At 38.2% G+C, this 22434-nt stretch overlaps 1 protein-coding gene and 1 non-coding gene across 11 annotated transcripts; both read left to right on the top strand.

The window, feature by feature from the left end:
• The first annotated feature begins 5362 nt into the window (after positions 1-5362).
• On the top strand, positions 5363-9315 carry LOC103713982 (P-loop containing nucleoside triphosphate hydrolases superfamily protein). 10 transcript variants are annotated; one of them, XM_088716853.2, is made up of 12 exons: positions 5368-5509; positions 5745-5887; positions 5979-6269; positions 6362-6442; positions 6509-6670; positions 6852-6958; positions 7055-7242; positions 7497-7661; positions 7754-7972; positions 8065-8102; positions 8195-8316; positions 8433-9315. In XM_088716853.2, exons 3-12 carry the CDS (start codon positions 6068-6070, stop codon positions 9069-9071), a joined length of 1923 nt encoding a protein of 640 aa, XP_088572979.2. In that variant the 5' UTR covers positions 5368-5509; positions 5745-5887; positions 5979-6067; the 3' UTR covers positions 9072-9315. The 10 variants fall into 10 exon arrangements, with proteins under 10 accessions (XP_088572973.2, XP_088572979.2, XP_008799282.4 ...); XM_008801060.6 differs by having other exon boundaries at positions 6359-6442; XM_088716852.2 differs by having other exon boundaries at positions 5969-6269; positions 6359-6442.
• Positions 9316-21133: 11818 nt separating this feature from the next.
• LOC120104287 (small nucleolar RNA R71) lies at positions 21134-21239 on the top strand. The gene has a single exon (XR_005506751.2). It is a non-coding gene; the product is annotated as a small nucleolar RNA R71 (small nucleolar RNA).
• Positions 21240-22434: the final 1195 nt, after the last annotated feature.

The raw sequence follows: 22434 nt of genomic DNA, 5'->3' as shown, positions 1-22434 counted from the left end.
TTTATTTACTATTATTTTATTATATAATATGTTTATATATATGTATATATGATTAAGTAATTAATTTATATATGTTTCTTAGGTTGTGTTTGAATCAATTTGATCCAAAAGTCCGACAGATTGACAAAATTAATATCGACTTTGATTCGATCGAAATTAGATTAGGTTTGGCTTCAATTCTTAGAAAATGTGCACTCTTAATGGCTATAAACTCTTCACTTTTTTTATTTTTTATGGGTAATCTCTGTCTTATTTGGTCAAGTCCACTCCAAGCTGAATTCTTCTGAACAGAGGAGTGACCACTAGGTTTTGGCATCCTTCAGCAGAGACTATGTGACTAGGTTTCCCTAACAGGCATCAGCCTCTGACCACCATCATCACCTTCCAACTAACAAAGACCACATCACACCGTATCAATCCCCTCCCATCTCTCCCTCTCTAATCCCATCCAAAAAGCTTGTGGGAGTTTTCACCACTTTGAAGGTATATATATTCGTGCCAAGACTTGCTGGGATTGCTGGAGCCATAAGAGCAAGCCATGGAAGGGGACTGTCCAAAGGCTCCAAGAACCACCGTAGAGGACTACACTCCTCCTCCTCCTCCCTTAACCAATTTGCCTGAGGCCAGCTCTTTGAGAGAGAAGCCATCGACGAGCACCAAGAAGGATGTGCTCCACATGGAGCGCAACCGAAGGGAGAAGATGAACGAGTTCTACACCATGTTGCAGTCCATGGTTCCCAATCTCTTCCCAAAGGCTGAGACACACACTCTCTCTCTCTCTCTCCCTCTCTTATTTTGCTATCTTTTGGCCATAATTTAAGTTTGTTAATGAAGTTTTCTTGTTTTCTCAATGGAAGGATTGGCTTTTTCGCTGTTCTTCTAGTTTTTAAGCTCTATGTAAGTTGCACTGTATGAAAAAGATTTGCTTTTTGTTGCATTTTGAACTAGTTGGACTACCAGATATCTCTTTACTCTTGTTACACCTATGTCCAAAAAAGAAGTCACGCTTCTGCTTCAATTTGCATGGTTATATATATAGCCTAATAGTATTCATCAGTTTCTTTGAATCTTGAGGAGCAATTACAGGATTGAGACCTGAGTGGGAATTACCAACATGCAGGCAACCAGAGCAAGAATCGTGGACGAAACCATAGCATACATTAAAGGTCTTGAAGAAGTGATCGTAGCACTCGAAACGGAGAAGGCATCCAGAGAAGAGTTGAGCAGACCCGCCGCGTCAAGACCCACCCGAAGCGGTTCCTCCGTCAATGTCACCGTTTCAGGCAACATGGCATTCTTCGGTATATGCGTCGCTGGGTCTCGACCAAGGCTGGCGACGCAGGTGTTGGAGGTGTTTGAGAAGCACAAGGTTGAGGTCGTGTCCACCACCATTGCATGTCACGATGGAAATGCTACCATGACACTCACTGCAACAGTTTTGGAGGAAGAAGCTGTGGAGAGGATTAAGGGAGAGCTCATGATCATATGATATGGTCATAAAAATTATCTTCCATACTTGTGCTTCTTTCTTCCTTTTGTTTTTTTTTTTTAAAAAAAAAAGTGGAAGTACCTAACATGATAGTATATATGCATATATTGCAAAAGAAAAAGAGAGGAAAAGAACACAGTTTTAGCCTTTCATGGTGTGATGAGTATGCAGAATCATTCACTCTCTTGTTCTTAAAAAAGCCGATACTATTGTTCTATTAGTAGAATTACGAGCTGCATGAGAAGAACTGACTAATGCTGCGCAGCGATTGAGCGCTTCTCACATTCACTTAGAAGAAGATTTCTTGATAGTTATTAAAGATACATATTTTACTTTCTATATATTGATGCTTCATATATCAGATGACGAGTTATGTGGCCAATCAGACTGGATCTATATACTGTAGGATTTTTCAACACATCTTCTACGCCAATTTTTGGATATTTACTTTTGGATATTCATGGAGGTATAGATACTCATCTCAATGTATTGATTCATAGGTTTTATCAAGTTAAAAACAGAAGAAACATAGTGCACAAGAATCTGAACTAGAAGGCTGCGCTTCCTTTGGATTAGTTGCCAACCTTCTCTCTCTCTCTCTCTCTGCCCCATTCTATATGTAGCTGGTATGCGTTTTCCAAAGGAAGGGGATGGTTACCAACTCCAAAGGGGTCCAAGCCTTGAGGGTTGTCAGGTTTTGCGGCGCATGGGGAAGCAAAGCCTGCTGATGAGAGAGGGACAACAGTGTTAGGATCGAAGCACCCAGTTTTCTAATTATTTGCTCAAGAATTTGGGTTAGCTGTGGTGGCATCTGACAAGGCAAATCCCAAAGGTTTACTATTGATCACAATTGCAAAATATTATTGGATATAATATTTGAATCATTGCAAACTACTTCACATGACCATTATTGGAGAAGTTTGAGTATTTCTTTGCTTTAATGGTTATCATTTGAATCATTGCAAACTACTTCACATGACCATTGCAAAATATTATTGGATATAATGCATGGTAGAAGATGGAATAAGCAACCTTATCCAATAATTTTAGTGGCAATTGGGGTAACCATTAATTCCTATGTAACCTTTATTTTCCTTTTTTTGGTGTGCTTGATCCTCCAAGCATAAGTAATCAAATCTAATATATAAGAGTTCAAGAGTTCTCCCTCTATTTTTCTTCTATTTTTAACCCCATTTTCATGGTGTTGCCATCTTGTAACCATAATTAATATTGGCCTCCTCCATGCCAAGGTGCTTGTGCTCCTCTTTGCAGAAGAGTCTGTCCATGAGAACATGTACAGGGGCTCCTACTACTTTTCTATCAGTTCAAAATGATGCATGACTTCTTCCTTAAATTCTTGGGGTCAATATCTAAGCATGGCCATAAGGTAAGCAAACCTTAACCCTAGAATTAGGCAGGTAGCTATTCATATTTTCTTCACTTTGGCATTTAAATCTGAGTATGAGAACAATGAGAAATTTGTAATCACTCCTTTTTTTAGTTTCTTCTAGAATGAATTGGTTGTTAAAGAAAAATATTTTTTTCAGCTTGATGAAAATATGGTACAAAGTTTATTATTTTGACACATACATAACAAATTGGAACATTAAGGTTCTGTGCAATAGCAATGAGGTGCACAAGGAATAAAGGACTAGAAAGGAAAAAACAAAAAGATAACCAAGCCAATCATAATTGTAAGTTCATATTCATTCCCCCTCCCCTCCCACCCCCACCAAAATAAATAAAAAAATCTCCTGCTGTGGGACATGTGAATTGCCCATCAAAAGTAGATGATTAATTCAAAGTAGGCATTATAGTGCCACTTATTGACCATTCTGATCAATATTCGATGTTGTATAAAAGAACATTGATGCAATTGATTGATTACTCCAATGGATGAGGCTCATATCACACTAAACTTCCATCCATCCACGCCAATCTGTAATCCATTTCTATTCCCATTTAGAAATTTTAATCATGATTCCATCTTAAATTGGTAGAACCTAGTCATCATTGTAAAATATTTCGCATGTTATACCATGTGAATCATATTATTAAACAAAGCACTTTAACTACCCTCTTTTTTTTTCCAACTACTTTTCCCCATCTAACAACACTCGGGCTTTCCTTGATCATCGAGTGAAAGCGCAATTACAATGTCATGAGCATGACATGGGAATTTATTTACGTAAGCAGTTGTTAGATGTATAAGTCCATGTAACAATCACCTTTCTATTTCCTATAAGAAATTATTTCGAAACCCTCGACAAATACTACGGGGCACCACTAAGTTATCCATTGAATTTTTTTGATAACATGGTGCTAGCCTAGCATGAAGCGATTCGACCGCAGCCACCACAAAGTAAAACAACTCCGAATCACACATGCCGATCTTTTTATGTGACATGAGAAACTGATAAGGCAACTAAGAGGCACCCCATATCATTACTCTTGGATCCTTAGCCTATACCTTGAAGTCACTTAACATACTAATCAAATAGCCTTAGTTGAGATTTGTACATGGCCCCTACCACTAGAAAGGGGACTAATAACAGCTCATTCACCTAATTTTTTTGGCAATGATCCCTAGGTCCCCACCCACAATTTGGAGGTAGGTGGGGGAGCCTTTTGCATTAGACTAATCTTTTTTCACTAACTTGAAAATTACGGAAAGATTCCCTGTGCCTACCTTTAGAACTTCCCAAAAGAGCAAGAGCAAGAGCCTCGGGTTCCTTTTTTTCATCATGACCCTTAGCAACGGTAAATTTGAAATTTTTAAGTTCTGGTTTCCTCAGCACGGTCTTTGCCGCGCGATCATTGTGAGGTTGCCGTTGACGCCAAGCTTGCGCCTCATCTGACACGCTTCCCACAACCAATTATTTATTTAAAGAAAAACTCTTTTTTAATCATAAATCAATCTTCCCCTAATTAGTTTCTACTAAACGAGGGTTCATGTTGCTTTTTTTTTTTTTTTTATGATGTGCATCATTGGATCACGCAATAGCCACTACGAAATGTATGCAAGCAGATAAGAATGAGAGTCAAAGTGCTTTGAAATTTATGCAAGATATGATTCAATAGTTGATGTCGTGAAATAAGATCAATTAGATATAGGACGAACCCTTAAATGAGATATCCAATAACGAATCTGTTGCCATTATAATTAAAAAAATGGCTTTTTAAACTTCCTTGTTAAAAAAAAGAAAGGCTTAACTTATTAAATGCTAGAATTTAATAAATACTCTTAGCAAAATATATGGAGGGGGCTTGGAAAGAGTGATGCTAGGAAAACTCATTCAAGCATCAGATCAAAATAAGCATAATTTTAATAAAAGAAATATCTATACGAGTAAAATTGGTAATTATTATAATTTTCATTATTAACCAAATTGATGGGGGAAAAAAGAATATTACAAGGTGACCCTAAATTATTCTGACGAGTGGATTTGAACAATTCGCAAGCAAGATGTGTCCTAGATGCTTCCAATAGTATAAGTATCTAAAGGGATAAATCATTAAAACATTGTCTTAAATTTTTCTAATACAAATGATGAACAGTTACAAAATATAATAGTGTCATTTGCTTGTAACTATTATATAGAACAAAGTGTACTTTGTTTTTGTTTATTAAATAACCAAAAAATATTCTTTGTATAAAAAATTTGTCTTTTGGAGAAACTCTTGAACTTTTATGATCAGTTAAAAGGCTAACAAGAAGGGTCCAAAACAGATAAAAAAGCACTTGCAGTACTGTTTTGGCCGTTATTTTTAGACCTTGCCCTTCCTTTTAATTACAAAAAAGTTGTTTTACTCCCAGAGAGAGAGAGAGAGAGAGAGAGAGAGAGAGAGAGGGAAATCTAATCCCCTCCCCTCACTGTCTCACACAGTCAGACTCCAATAAGGAAGAGGGAGATCCACCTTTCTTGGGTTCCATCAGATCCTTGTCATATACCCACTACTTTGCCAATTTGTGTTCCTTTTCTCTAGGCTTTTGTTGATTTTTTGGGCTTCTGGGGAAAGGTAAAGAAAAACCTCTCATAATTATTATAAGGTTTTGAAATCTGGTCTTGTCTCCCACTCTTTTATAGTGCTCATAAAGATCTCTCCTTGTTTTCTGGCATGAATTCTTCAATGCTCGCTCTGAAGTTTGAGCTCATATTTTGGTTGGATAAGGCTGTTGTGTTTTCTAGATCGGTCCCTTCTTCTTTGTTTTTTTTTTTTCTCACCACCCATGTTGTATGATTCGAAAGTCCAGCTTGTATCTGTGAAGAAAGAGGTGGTGACCACAAAAGCTCACTTCAAAACTTTTGTCAGAGGAAAGCTAAGTAGCAGATGCTCGCCGCAATCTCCATAGCTTTTGCTTCAAATTTCGGCTTGTCATGATGAAAGTATAAGAAGGTATTCATGCATTGAATCTCTTGAAATTCGCACCCGGTTGGTGTTAATATCAGCTGGTTTGCTCGGTTCTAATTGTTTTAGGAATTTCCAGTTCAATATTTAGTTGGTGGAAAGGTTGGAGGAGGAGGGGAGTGAAGCAAAGAATATTCTTAGCTATAAATCAGCCAAGGCTTCTCTTGAATGGAACTCATGGAAGAGCCCCTGAGAGAGATTGGATACTTGAATTTGGATCAGTCTGATGGGACAATGGCTGCATCTGAATCAGGGGAGGTGCCTTCTACTCCCTCAATGGCTTATACCGATGTTAACGTCGTCCCCGAGCATGACAAGGAGGTGTCAGGACCTGCGATCTCCAGCTTCCAAGACAGGATTTTTCTCAAGGGTGCATGCATGAATTCCCTTTGTCACCCACAACTAGCCTTATAATTCTGAATGTGTGGGCTAATGCTCAGAATTGTTTCATTCTTGCAGCAGAAATTTTGGCATTGAGAGCAAAGCAGAGGTCTTTGGATGTGAAACGGCGAGAGGCACTCGATAAGATACTAGACATAAAAGGTAATGGTGGATCTAAATTTACACCTAGCAGTGGACTATTGTCTGAGGTGGGTTTTGGTATTGCAGGGAGCATCAGAGTGTTTTGCCGAGTTCGAACTTCTCCTCTGATGGACAACAAAAAGATGATGTCGCCCATTTCCACCGGACCGGAGAAGATCGCAGTTAGATCAGTAGGAACCAGGAAAGAGTTCGATGTCGATAAGGTATTCCCTCAGGATTCAACTCAAGGTAAGATCTTTGGTCTGCTTGTTCTGGTTTGTAGATGCTGGTATTTAATTTTTCAGACTGAGTGAAATGCTCCTCTGCTTGAAATTATGTAGAGATATTTGGTCTGCTTGTTCTGGTTTGTAGATGCTGGTATTTAATTTTTCACACTGAGTGAATTGCTCCTCTGCTTGAAATTATGTAGAGGATTTGTTTCTCGAGGTGGAGCCGATCCTTAGATCTGCGCTCGATGGCCATAATGTGTGCATTCTTGCCTATGGTCAGACTGGCACTGGAAAGACATATACCATGGTTAGTGTTGCTAAGTAGGAGATCTAGTTTGTTCCATGTTTCAGATTCAGGTATATATGTCAAATGGTACTGATGAATGGAGGTGTAATTCTTCAGGAAGGGACTAATGACCGGCCAGGGATCGTGCCTCGAGCCATCGAAGAGCTATTTCGCCAAGTTTCGGAAGACAAATCGGCATCCTTTAGCTTGTCGATGAGTATGCTAGAGGTCTACATGGGTAATCTCAGGGACCTCTTGTCCCAAAGGCACCCTTCAGCTAGACCCATGGGTTCCATTCCCAAATGGTAAAATTTCTTCTTTTTCAGAAGTAGACTTGCAAAAATAAAAACCTTGTTGCAACAGTTCTAGGTTTTCTTCTGCAATTCTGTGCATGGATAGCAAAACAAGAAGAATAATAAAACATCACACTTTTTACTTAGTTGCCTTTTATCTTTCTGTGCTGTCCCAATGTGGCTTTACCATTAGTCCATCTTGTTCTTCAATCTGATTAAAACTAATCCGGCATATTGCTCAATCTTGCACAATTGATCTGGAGCAGTTGCCTCAGCATCTTAACTGGTAGTAATGGCACTGTTGAAGTTGAGGGACTCACAGATGTGAAAGTACTTGACCTTAAACAAGCGAATCGATGGTATGCAAAGGGGAAGCGCGCTCGCTCTACTTCCTGGACTCATGTCAATGAGGCCTCAAGCAGATCGCACTGGTGGGTCGTCGAGCTGCTTCAGATCTTTGATTTCTTCATTCAAGCTAATTTGATCAGTAATTATTTTATTTCTTTTAGTTTTTCATGTTTAGCTTGACTAGAATTACCATACGCCGATCTGGAGATAAGGTGAAAAGTGCTAAAGTGGTAAGCAAATTTTGGCTGGTTGATCTGGGAGGAAGCGAGCGTTTGCTGAAAACTGGTGCCACCGGGCAAACGCTCGACGAAGGGAAGGCTATTAATCTGTCTCTATCAGCCCTTGGTGATGTTATTGCTGCCCTGAGAAGGAGGCGAAATCACATTCCCTACAGGCAAGTACTAAATGATAACTTGTTCATGAGTTTTACTAGCCATGATTTTGATTTCCTATCAACCAATGTGATTTCTGCTTATATATTTACAGGAACAGCAAGCTCACTCAGATTCTTAGTGACTCTCTGGGTAGGCAAAGAACTACCTAAGATTATTCCAACTGAATTTTATGTAATCAAAGAGGTTTATGTGATATAAACCTTTTTCTTTTACTTTTACAGGTGATGGTTCGAAGGTTTTGATGATCGTGCACATCAGTCCTAGCGATGATGATGTAGCGGAGACAATATGTTCTTTGGGGTTTGCAAAAAGAGTGAGAGCTATAGAGGCCAATGTTTCAGAGGTATTTCTCTTCCTACTTTCACTAAATGCATTGTTTACCAAATTCCATTTACAGTTCCATGAAATATATATCTATGGAGTCTTGAGAGTTTTTTGATGATTCTTTAACACATTTAGGATGCAAGGAAACAAAAGGAAAAATCTATTTCTGAACTTGAGCAGCAGATACATGATACTGAAGAAGAGCTCCATAAAGTAAGGAGCCAGATAGAAAGAGTTGAGAACCTGGTTCAAGAGATGAATAAGCTTTCTCCAGTGGATTACCAACTTACTGATGATCAGAAGGGATCACCAAGGAGCCCTCTCATAATAGATCATATAGAAACTGAAAGAAGCCCCCAAACCATGGAGAAAGTCATTGGCAAAACATGCCATAGTTCAATTCCTCATTTCATGGCTCCTACTGTATGCAGCCGTCGGAGGCGAAGTGCAGCTGGGGAAGTAAATAGCAAATTAAGAGCAATGAGATTCGGAAACATAAGCTCGGTGAATTTCCTTGGATCCCAGTCCCTAAGCTATTCAGGCCCTTATCTCCTAGCAAATTCTAGGTGCTCAAAGAGTAAACCTGTAACTTCTGAAGCCAACATTTCCAAGCGCAGATATTCACTATTTTCTTGCAAACCAGATAATGCTAGCCAGAATAGCACAGATTTAAAGCCATCCAACTCACCACGGAACAAAAAAGTCTCCACTTCTCAACCCAACTTGAGAGCTACTTCGCATCAACACAGGAGGAGGATGTCTGACTTAACCTAATGAAGGAATGGCAGCCAAATCTAATTGTTGGAACGAAAAATCCGGCTTTGTGTGTGAAGTGTTAAGAGTTTGACTTGTTACACAGATTCTGTCTTGTACATTATTTCAGGGTAACTGATATTGTCTGGTGAGTTGGATTCATTAGTTTGCCAACTTTGACTCAGCCCTTCATTTATTGTTTTAGTGCAGAAGGGCTTGTACCAGAAATTTGATTTGTCTAATTTGAGGGGGTGGTTCTATGTAACTCTCAGCTCTGTCAATGCCTGCTAATGTTTTGATTTGTATTCTTGCTTCAGTAAGAAAGTATGCCATTGGTGTTATCATGATGAGGAAAATGGACTTTTTTATTGTCACAATATGCTAAGTTCTTTCTTCCCTACCCCCCAACCCCCAACCATAATGGAGGGGAAACAAGACCTGAAATCTTTCTTGTGGTAAGGAGGGGACTCTATTACTGATTTCCAATGTGGGGAAGTAGTTTAGTTGCAGCTGAAATGTCAGGAGAAGTTCATGGATGATTTATAAGATATGAAAGTAAGTAGTGAAACTATTACAGGCAGGGACAAATTAGCAAGAAATTTCTGTAAAGGTTGTAGATCTTGGCCTCCTAACATGCAGGGGGTTGTTTGTGGTTTTGCCATCATGGATTTTAACCTTGAGTTGTATGTGATAGTAGGAGATCCAACATGGTTGTGGATGTGTTGTGTACTATGTTGAGGCTGTATCACTGATAAAAAAAAACATATCCTTGTCAGCCTGTACCTGTTTCAGTGCAGGTTGTCGGTGAGAGAACAAAATGGAGAGTGACAGATCCTGCAGAACCTTGTCTGATATTTCTATGTTACTTCACCATTTCATTTCATTAATGCCTGAGAAAAAAAATGAAGAAGCAGCACAAAACTTCGGATATTACGTATCTCTGCTAAGCCGAACTAGCCGTTAATCCCATCATCATTTAGTTCAATCTATCAATTACTTTTGATGACCACAGAAAAACCTTTTCTTGCACTTCTCCATCTATCACCATTTGCTCTCGCCTCTTTTTCTAGCTTTTGAGCCTCGGGAATTTGGAACCAAGTTCCCGTTTCTATCAACGATATGGACAGGCTAACAAATAGAGATTCCGTGTAGAAAAGGGCAAAAAGTTATGGCTACCTATATTCGAGAGCCTTTTTCTTTTTCTGTTTTTGGCCAAAAGCAATAGTTTATGGTAGGGGAGATGAAAGAGCTTCCATTTCCCAATGCAATGACCCCCACCCCAATGCAATGACCCCCCCCCCCCCCCCCCCTACACGGATCTCAAAGCTTTAGGAATGCCTTCATAATCCACCTACATGGATACTAAACTTCTTCATTCATCTACCTGCATGGATCTCAGAGCACTCTTAGTATATAGCTCATAGTTAAAAATCACCTATTGTGTAAATCTCAAAGCACTCAAACCCCTTCAATCAACCTGCACATATCTCAAAGCACCTTTAGTATATAGATCATAGTTAAGGATCACCTACTGCATAGATCTCAAAACACTCTGAACTCCTTTATTCGTCCTCCTGCATAGATCTCAAAGAACCCTCAGTTTACGGCCATAGTTAAGAGTCACCCACTGCACAGATCTCAAAGTGTTCCGAACTCTATTCATCCACCTATGCAGTTCTCAAAGCATCCTTAGTATATAATCTATAGTTAAACATCACCTATTGCACATATCTCAAAAGCACCCGAATTATTTTATTCATCTGTATGGTCGAAAGATATTATAGATATATGAAAAGGATGCGGATATTCTGGTCATTTGCAATGATAGGCTAATGGGGCCGCTAGATAGGAAGTGAGAGGACCGCTTTGAAATGATTTAGAAACTTGAAGGATAGGTTTGAAACTTTTAAAGTTGAGAAGATGTCTGTAGTGAAAGAATAGATGCCCTACAAGCCAATCGCAATATGAATTGCGAAGGGTTTTCTTTTGATTTTTCAAATCATGTACATTACATTTAAATATGAATAAAGGCATTGTGTTTTATCATATGTTGTTGATTATATTTGTGATAAATTTCTTAGATTAGGACAATAGTTTTGAGGCTATGATGAGATCATACTAGTGAGACCTCAAACCCTAAAATCCTAATCTTAAATATTCCCAGTCGTTGGTACATTGAGTCGGGGATCAATATTACCGGAAAGACTGGCACATCTTATGTATGCTCGATGTAGAGGGTGATTGATCTCATAATCACTTGTGTGAGATACTAATACGAAGATGTGGGTGCTCATTAGAGGAATGAGTTCACTGAATTGACCTACAAAGAGAAATCTTATAAAATCTTACTTACATGTCAAAAGATGATTCTCTTAGTGGGAGTTGTGCAACTGATCCTTTGACCTGAGATCACCATAGTATCTTGTGCACATAAATCCATATTTTGGTTTTCACTCATTCATGACAATAAGTTGTGTACGAGGTCTTCTGGATATGGTGGATTGTGTACGAAGGTTATGAGTAGGTCAACAAGGAATTAATCACTTCTAGTAAGAGAAGATCGCATCCTATTTATTCTAATCATATGATAATTCAGAAAGCCTTTGATCAAAGCACAATGAAAATTAGAAAGAGTTTCTAATGTTTCATTATTCGAATTATCATTAGAAGATTGAGAAATATATGAATATGAAATTAAGTTGGACATATATTCATATTTATATACATATTTGGGATGCGGTTTGATTAAAGGATTGAATTGCACGATAACTTGCCATTGAAGGGTATTTTTGGTATTTCAACCAAATTTCATATTTTTCGGGTAGACATGACACATTGCTAGACGTCAATCTTGTCTTATAGGTTTGATCGAATTAAAGAGTTTAATTCGATCACCAATTAGAAAGGATTCTAATTGTTAAGTTCGGGTTCGCGCAGTTTGGACTTAAATCGATTAGAAGAGTTCTAATCAAGTTGGGTCAACTCGCACTCACACCTATTGCTGGCTAAATATGAAACCCAATGGTTCCCACACAAGAGAACTGATCAAGGGTCTAATTAGATTACATCATGTTTGCAAGATAGACATCCTAGCAGGTGTTGCAAACCTTAGCTCCTGGTTCGAATTGGATTCGAGTCTAATTTGAATTGGATTCAAATATGATTCTTAATTAAAATAATTTGATTAGATCATATCCTAATATGGGTTAGCCAAGAGTTGGCACCAAATTGGCTTGGTTTGAATCTAATTAGATTAGATTTAATGACATATTCATTTTTGACCGTTAGATCTTCATCTACCGTTGGATGAAGACATAATGGTGAGTTGGTTTGAACCCAATTGGATTGGGTTAGACAAGGGCTGTAACCTTTGACCATTGGATCTTCATCCCGCCATTGGATGAAAACATAATGGGTCAAGTGAATGGCGCCTTGCATTAGAGCTCTTGGATCATCATCATGAAAGATCAAGAGGTGAGGCGTGATGGACATGTGATTGGCATGTGATGTTGACTTGGTCAAAATATGGCATCACATGAAAGGACATATCATTTGATACAACTCCTCACTTGATCTGCGCCTCCTCTTATTTGATATGGTCATATGGCCCTTTAGATGATTTCCTTTCATGAGAGGATGTGTGGATGGGATGCATCCCTTGGAGATGCATCCTTACACCTATTATAAATATGCTAGCACTCCATGGGTTTCATCATTCCAACTCCACCCCACTCTTCTCTTCTTTCTTTCTTACATTAGTTTCTTTCTTTCTAGCATTACTTCTAGTGTGTCCTAAGCCAAGACAAGGTGGTCTTCTTTAGGACAAAAGGATTAGAAGTGATTTTAGAAGGTTAAAGAAAGATAGAAAGGAAGGAAAGCAAGCCATTAGAGTTCTTTAAAAGAATTCTGCATTAAGGATCAAAGTCTTTGGAGCTTAAGACTTGAATCAAGTTTTCGTGTGGATCACCATTGGAGGGCGGACATTTGGACGCCTCGTAAAGATCAGTCATATTGGATTAGCGTTAGAGGTATTCTTCTATTCCTACATTTATATTTATATATTATTTGATTGTTACCATTAAGGTCATCTAGGCTTATAAGGGTTTCATGTTAAGGGACCTTATTAAGAAAATTTTAAAATTTCTTAGCTTCCGCTGCCCAATTATGACATGTTAGAACCCTTCAGTGGTATCAGAGCCACCCTTAATTGGTTCAATCATGTGATTAGCCATGATGTATATATGCTATGAGATAGTATTATGTTATAAATTTCATGATATGAATTTTCATATGAAGAAATGTTAATTGATTTAGTTAATTGGTAATAATTTATACATGCTATAAGATAGCTATGATGCATGATAGTTGGTTATGATTTATATATGCTATAAGATAGATATATAATTTGTTATAGCATATACAAAGACATATGTTCAATATGTTATAATTATAGAATGTGCATGAGACCAGTAAGCCCTCAATAACATTATATTAAGTCATAGTGTTGAAACTTTGAGCTGACCCATTCTAGAACAATTAATCTAATTGGTGTCTAAGGAAAGCACTAAAGGTGGTTACTTAATTAGGACCTTACTCTCTGAGTAAGGAGAGTCTCCCACCTGCTTACCTGGCCAATTGTTTGATTGCCTATTATGGATAAGCTTAATGTTGATAAAACACTATTGATATCCTTCCTTCATGCCTCGACATTATTATGTCAAGATCCATGCTAGTTTGTTGTGCAACCACAAGACTTGCAATGAGGACTGATGTTATACTGTCTTGGTGCATAGAGATACTTATGGCATATTTTAATATGTTGCTTTGTTGTACAACCACAAGGGCAATATTATTTGAATATGACTATATGGAAATGAAGGGTTTGACTTAACTAAAACATTATAGTTTGTTGTGCAACCACAAGGCTATAAGTGTTTTAAGAGGATAGGATAAAGTTGAGAATTGCATGAGATGCAATTGGAAAGAGTTTCCTACTTTTGAACTCATAAAGGTTTATTGTGCAACCACAAGGCTTTTATGATGAATTAGGATCTCAACCCTACTAAGAAAAATTAAATTTTCTCGTTTATCATACGAGAGGGCTATGATATTCAATAAAATAGTGGGAGTAACAATTAGATAAAGTCCTTGTCTAATTGTATATATGTCATCATGATTGGTTTGTTTATGATAGTTTTGTTCTTTGCTTATGTAGAATTAATTCTGAATTAAATGGCATCTTCACTATCACTAAGAGGCATCTTGGATGCCAACAAGTTGACCGGTCCAAACTATGTAGACTGGTTGAGGAATCTTAAGATTGTACTCACTCAGGAGAAAATTTTCTATATTCTTGAAACTCCTAATCTTGGAGATCTAGGGGATGATGCTACAGAAGAGAAGGTAGTCACACATAAGATGTGGAAGAATGATAGTTTAACTGTCAAATGTATCATTCTTGCCTCCATGAGCAATGAGCTACAGAGACAACATGAGAACATGAACACTCAATCCATACTTCTTAATTTAAAGGAGTTGTATGGAGAGCATAGTAGAAGTGCTAGATATGAGATATCTAAGCAATTGTTCCGTGCTAGAATGAATGAAGGAACGTCCGTGCAAAACCATTGTCTTATGGTTATAGACTTGATCACCAGATTAAGTCAATTAGGTTTTGCTATGGACAGTGAGCTCAGTCAGGATTTGATCCTGTAATCACTACCTGAATCTTTCTCTCAGTTTTGTACTCTAGAACGACTACCGTGCATACACTAGTACTCGATCAATCAAGCATGCAATAAAAGAGAAAAGCATATCAATCCTAGTCTTTGACCTAAAATCACTAGACAGCTCCTAACTAGTTTGAAGAGGGCACCTAAGCCTCCAATCCGGTCTAATGAACCGAGTTGACCAGGTAAGCTCCCAGGTAAGTGGAGGGGTCACGATGCGTTCGCAAAGGTCCTACTTAAAACCCACTTGCCTCGAACAGATGAACTGTCTCCCTTATAGGGACAAAGCTTGCCTAGACATCAACTAAGCCACAGAGCGAAATTGGTGCAACCTTCGGTGATCTTCGTCCTATTGAGCTCGAATGTCCCTAGGGGCCAACGTCTAATTGATTTTAATTAAAGATGACACTATGTGAGATTGAGTTCACCTAAATTGGGCAAGAGTCCGGTGATGAAATCCGGCTCTTATCTTGTTGGGGTGATTGCCCTTACTATGTGCAAATTGATTTGTGTATGTGTATCAAGCATGCATTCACAATTTTGCTATAATTAAAATCAAACAATCACCACAAAATTTCAAACCAATAATTAATTTAAATAAGAAAAGTTTAGAGGTTACCAAAGGGAATTTCCCCAGCAATTTATTTTTTATTTTTTTTTTTGCAAACCTCTACAGCATTTCTTTTCCGACAGTTCTCCTTTTGATCATCCCAGATTTTTTTTTTCTTGATTCCTAAAAAAAACTAAATAAATAAATAAAAATTAGTAAGGGAGGAAAAGAAGATAAGAAAAGTAACAATAATAGAAATTTTTTTTAAATTTTTTTTTTATTTTTAAATATTTTTTTAATAAGAAAAATAACTATGCTAGCAATCCCCGGCAACGGCGCCAAAAATTGATCGGTTATTTCAATTTTGAAAATAAACCACGCAATAGCACGTATCCTGTAGGATAGTGATTACGGGTGTCGGTCCACAGGGATTGGAGACAAGTTATTTTTCCTAATTAAATGGTTACTTCAAAGGGGATAAGCTAGAGTAAATGATAAAAACTAAGAATTAATATGGGTGTAGTAGTATGAATTATCTATGGAGAGAGGTGTTTAGGGCTAGAATCCACCGATGGATTCGTAATTGTGATGCTTTCAATGACTTAGATGCGTGTATGATCTGATTGCTCTTAACTACAAGTTAGGGCAATTATACAAAAAGCTGAAATCTAACCCACAGTATGAGTCATCTAAGCCTGGCACAAACCATCTTTTCTAAGGATAGGCATGGTCTGTCCTATTTAGCATGATTCATCTGAGGATTAATTTTTCAAAGATAAATCCGATAGTTGCATAGCAATCTCTTCCAAACCACAGGTATTGGATTCAATTTCGATAAACTAGATTAATTCATGCAAAGACTTTCTACAAGATAAACATCTTACATAAATTAAACAAGACATTTTAAGATCATAATTTCATCGAGTATGCAACTGTCTTACAACGCTAAAAATCAAAGAAATGCAACACAAATACTCATCCATGGCTTCATCAAACCCCTAAACCGAGGCTTAGCTGCTCATGGTGGCCGGAAGTCCTCCCATCTTCATCTCCCTCTCGGCTTTCTTCTTCTTTTCACTGAAACAGGGGGTCTCCCCTGTTTTTCTTTTGAACCGATCCGAGCTCCTCTCCCCCCCTCTTCTTCTGATGGACACCCTATTTATAGGCAAGTGAGGATGCTTGGGATTCCAGAAGGGGCGTGCTCGGAGGCTTGACTGTGGCACGTTCCATGGAGCTTGGGTGCGATGATGGGAGGAGCGGATCCATGGGAGAGGGGCTGAGACCTTTGATTCGGATGAAGGTCTGGCCGCGGGATCTCGGGAAGACACCATTCACGGACGCGTGATGTTGGAGCTTGATCCGTGGAGGGGGTGATTCACGGGAAGAAGATGAATACGGACGGGATCTTGGGCTGCTTCATAGGCTGCTGGCAGTGGGATTGCTTGGATGCTGTGAGGAGGTGATGACCCGTGGGCTGGTGGGAGGAGCCGATCACGGCCACGGTGGAAGCTTGGATCACGGCTTGACTTCGAAAGGGAGGAGATGCGCTGAAGATGGAAGATGCCACGGGATGATTCGGGCGTTGATCATGAAAGATGCTTGATGGGCGTTGGTAGATCGCTGGAAATCACGCTTGCTCGGATGCGGTTGGGATGCTTGCAGCGCGTGAAGAACGCGGGCGTTGCTGGCGCGGCTGAAGAAGCTAGGAGGAGGGCGGAAGAAGGGCCGGAGGATCTGGTCGCGGGATCGTCGGGAGGTCGCCGTGGAAGGTGGACGGCCGCGGGATATACAGGAGGGGAAGAAGATAAACAGTGAAATGCATTTTTAGTTTTTTTTTTTTTTTTTGTTTTTCCTAACACTGTTCATATGAACAGTGTTTTTCACGGGACACTGTTCATATGAACAGTGAATCATGGATATTCAATTATTATTATTATTATTATTTTTGTTTTAAAATTATAAATTTTATATGAAGGTAGGAAAGGAATTGGTTGGGAATTGGCTTTGGATTTGAGGTGGGTCATGATCGTTGATTTGCTTGAAATTGTTCTCGAGCCCAATGTTATTTACATTTAATTCTTGCTGAGTTGCTTCAGATCGAACTCGACCAGACAAGACTAAAAACCGGACCGTGACCTAATAAAAAGGGTTAATCAAACCTTTGCCCCATACATAATTAATTATAACTTTCAATCGAATCAGGACCAAAACCCATTTAATTATAAGCTTAGCTTGATTACAACTCTATCAGGTTACCAAATCGGGTCAACACAATCTCCTCCTTATATGTTTTTATGAAATTTTCATGAAAGATTGCAAAGAAGAGAGAGACAAGTTCAGAATCTAGTTTAAGAGAATAATTACCATATTTTAAACTTACTTCAATGTTTGTTCAATTTCATGGTAAAATATGTATTTATCAGTTTAAAAATATTGATAAGTGCTATGGAAATGTAACTAAATTATAAATTATTAAGCACTTATCACACCCCCAAACCTATATTTTGCTAGTCCTCGAGCAAAATAAAATTAGAAAAGAAAAACTCTAACTCACTTTCGCAGGCATTGCGATTGCATTTACCATATGCAACAAGGCTTTAAACCCCTAGGTTACCCTAGTGGACGAGTTATAGTCTCGTGAGGGTTTCCAGTGAAGATACCCACAAACTTCTAAAATTTTATTATTATTATTATTATTATTATTATTATTATTTATTTTTTTATGGTTATTATTATTTTTATTTTTATTTTTTATTATATATATATATAGATCGATTGATCTATGAAGTGAAAATCAAATTCCAAATGCATACTAGCTAAGATTTCCAAAAACTCTCTTTTTTTTATTATTATTATTTAAGATACATAAATGATAAGAATTTCAAAGCACACACGGTTTTATTTACTAAGTCAGCCCAAATTCTAGGTTAGTATGCAATCTAAGTTAAAGTCATTAAGTTTCCTTTTAGGGAGTTGTAAGACTTATTTATACTGGAGTGCTCGGTGAAATCTGGACCGTACACAAGCTAAGGGTTCGGATCTCCAAAATATTGTTAATACTAGTAGTTTCCAAGGATTGGTCGAAAAGACCTACTCACTGATTCAAAATCATCTTATCTGCAGGATTTCGAGAGTTGTGGATGTTTACTTTAGTACCTCACGGGCTTTATCTGTAATATTCCAGTTTACTCGAATTTTTACAACGACGGCTTTCACACTATTGTCTTTTCGGTCAATACAACATTTTTTTCTTTTTTTTTTCTTTTTTTTAAGAAAGATATATAAATTGTGCACTTTTACTCTTGTGGTGATTTCTCCGTGTAACGAGCAATCAGTCGACAACTCTCACACCAGTTGGCATAAGGTGTCGGGCATCAAGACTCCCCTACGGACTTATGCTCGGAGTCCTCATCACAAGCCCACTTGATCTTTGACAATAGGTAGCCCTTTTCGATGTTCCTGACTAAATCCATTTTTATTGATATTTTTTTTTTGGATTAGATAAGTATGATTCATCAGGGTCCAAGGTTGCTACCATACTCTCAACATAATGTCGAGCCTAGACCTTAGAAGAGTCGGCCAGTGTGTAGTGAAATTCCAAAGTATTAATTAGCTTACAACTCCCTAAGAGAGACTTAATAAAAAGAACTTAAATTTGTATTACTTCCCACTAGTCATTAGGCTTTTTAGATTTTATATACCTTGTGTGTTTATCATTCTCGCATAAATGTATATAAATTAGGGTTTTTTTTAACAAAAATCTTTTTTTTAATTATTTTATAAAAAAATAAAAATAAACACATTTTTTTTAAAAAAAATATTTTTATTTTTTTTCTTTTTTTAAAAAAAATAATTTATTATTATTATTATTTATATTTTTTTTATTTATTATTATTATTATTTTTTTTTTTTGGGATGAAAATCAAGATGAATACCCCCAAACCTAAACCTAACATTGTCCTCAATGTTAAGAAATAATCTAAGAGAATTGGGTTGCCTCCCAACAAGCGCTAAGTTTATTGTCTTCAGCCAGACACAGTCAGGTAGTTTTTGCATCTCCTTTTATGGGTTCACCTATTTTGTCTATCATAAAACACTCAACTTTCCTCGCGGGTTGGTCGTCTGCATTGAACACATTTAATTTTACCTTCATGTTCCCAAATGATATATTCATTACCCCCGTTCTACAATTTATGCACGCATTGGCTGTTGCTAAAAAGGGGCGCCCAAGGATCACGGGGATTTGTTTCTTAGGATTAGGTTCATGTTCCATATCAAGGACAATGAAATCTACTGAAAAATAGAATTTGTCTACCTTGACAAGAACATCTTCAATTATCCCACGTGGTGTTTTTACAGATCGATCAGCCAATTGAAGGGATACCGAGGTTGGTTTTAACTCACCTAACCCAAGTTTCTCATAAACTGAATAAGGTAAAAGGTTGACACTTGCCCCTAGATCTAAGAGTGCTCGATCAATGAAATTATTTCCTAAGACACAGGAGATGGTGGGAGCACCAGGATCTTTGAATTTCGGAGGGGTGTTGTGTTGGAGAATAGAACTCACTTGATCAGTTAAGAAGACCTTTTTAGGCACATGTGTCCTAGATTTTCGCTTTTGTGTACAAAGGTCTTTGAGGAATTTGGCATAGGAGGGAACTTGTCTAATAGCATCAAGAAGCGGAAGGTTGATTTTCACTTGTTTGAAAACCTCCATTATTTCCTCTAGTGAAGTTCCTTTTTTGCCAAAGGGAGAGGGTGAATTAAGAGCTTCAGGATATGGGGCCTTTGGGATATGAGTTTTGGCAGAAGGTGGACTAGGTGAAGAAGAAGAAGAAGGTTTTTCATTTAACATATTTCTATCCTCTTCTTCATCTTCCTTATTGTTGTCCTCCCCAATCTTATTGTCTACTACACGTCCACTCCTTAGGGTAGTCAAAGCATTGGCTTGTTCATGATGAATTGCATTTAGTTGATTTTCTTGAGCCATGTATTGTCCCCTAGGATTACTTAGTGGTTGGCTTGGAAGCTTTCCTTCCTCTCGCTTGTTTAGTGCATTAGCTAGTTGACCCATTTGGGATTCTAGCTTGGCGATTGATTGCGTATGAGAGTGCACTAATTGTGTAATGGTTTCCAAACCTTGAAGGGCGTTCAACACTTTCTCCTCAAAGGCTGTGTTTCTTTGGGGTGGAGGAGGAGTGTGTTGAAATTGAGTCGAGGGACGGTAGAGATGAATATTTTGTGGGGTTTGAAAATTCTGAGGGTTTGGAAAGTTTTGGGAATAAGGTTGGGCAGTATTCGAAGCTTGCTGCTTCCAAAAAAAGTTTGGATGATTTCGCCATCCCGGATTATATGTATTGGAAAATGGGTCATTACCCGGTCTAGGCAGTGTTTGAGCAGCATTGATGTGTTCTTGCACGAGTTCGGGGAATTGGGGCGCTGAAGGGCACTCATGAATAGGGTGGGATGGGCTAGAATAAATAGTACACACTTGTGCTTGGGAAGAGTTCATGTAATGCCCACCTATCATCAATTGGTCAATCTTATGGGACAATGCATCTACCTTGCTAGACAGGTCCATAGAATGACTTATTTCACAAATGGTCCCTTTTCTTTGAGAACTCGGGGGTGCTTGACGAGAACATGAAGCATGGTGGAGGGAGTTTTCATTTAGATTTTCAAATAATTTCCATGCTTCATGCTCATTTTGAAGCATGAATGTCCCCCCACATGCGGCATCAATCATCTGATGGTTTCGTTCAGTCAATCCGTCATAGAAGCATTGCACTAGCTGCCACTTAAGTATTTGATGATGTGGGCATTTACGGATTAGGTCCCGAAATCTCTCCCAAGTTTCATGAAATTCTTCTCCCTCAATTTGGAAGAAGCTTGTGATAGCACGTCTAAACTGGTTCGTTCTTCCTATGGGAAAGTATTTTTTAAGAAATTCTTGTTGCATTTGCCCCCAGGAATGAATCGAATTGGCCTCTAAAGAATTCAGCCATTGCTTAGCTCTATCTTTAAGGGAGAAGGGGAATAATCTAAGTTTCAGAGCATCATCAGTGAAATTTTGAATCTTGACAGTGGTGCAAATCTCAAGGAATTCATCTAGGTGTTTATATGGATCTTCATTGGTGAGCCCATAACAAGATGGAAGCATTTGGATCACACTAGACTTTATTTCATATTGTACAGCTGCTACCTCAGGTAATCGAATGCAAGATGGGGAAGTGTAAATAGTGGGAGTAAAGTACTCCCTCAGGAGTTTGGGTTGTTCTTCAGCCATCTTAAGAGGTGGGGATGATCCTAATGTTTTGATCTTAGCTCGAATGTTCCTAAGGGTTCGTTCTATTTCAGGGTCAAAAGGTAATAGGTTTTGTACTCTAGAACGACTACCGTGCATACACTAGTACTCGATCAATCAAGCATGCAATAAAAGAGAAAAGCATATCAATCCTAGTCTTTGACCTAAAATCACTAGACAGCTCCTAACTGGTTTGAAGAGGGCACCTAAGCCTCCAATCCGGTCTAATGAACCGAGTTGACCAGGTAAGCTCCCAGGTAAGTGGAGGGGTCACGATGCGTTCGCAAAGGTCCTACTTAAAACCCACTTGCCTCGAACAGATGAACTGTCTCCCTTATAGGGACAAAGCTTGCCTAGACATCAACTAAGCCACAGAGCGAAATTGGTGCAACCTTCGGTGATCTTCGTCCTATTGAGCTCGAATGTCCCTAGGGGCCAACGTCTAATTGATTTTAATTAAAGATGACACTATGTGAGATTGAGTTCACCTAAATTGGGCAAGAGTCCGGTGATGAAATCCGGCTCTTATCTTGTTGGGGTGATTGCCCTTACTATGTGCAAATTGATTTGTGTATGTGTATCAAGCATGCATTCACAATTTTGCTATAATTAAAATCAAACAATCACCACAAAATTTCAAACCAATAATTAATTTAAATAAGAAAAGTTTAGAGGTTACCAAAGGGAATTTCCCCAGCAATTTATTTTTTATTTTTTTTTTTGCAAACCTCTACAGCATTTCTTTTCCGACAGTTCTCCTTTTGATCATCCCAGATTTTTTTTTCTTGATTCCTAAAAAAA

The sequence above is a fragment of the Phoenix dactylifera genome, chromosome 2 (assembly GCF_051530095.1).
Source record: "Phoenix dactylifera cultivar Ajwa chromosome 2, Ajwa_hap1_PhDact_Kaust_v1.1, whole genome shotgun sequence".
NCBI lineage: Eukaryota > Viridiplantae > Streptophyta > Magnoliopsida > Arecales > Arecaceae > Phoenix > Phoenix dactylifera.
The sequence above is the reverse complement of the archived record's forward strand: the minus strand, read 5'-3'. Positions and strand labels throughout refer to the sequence as shown.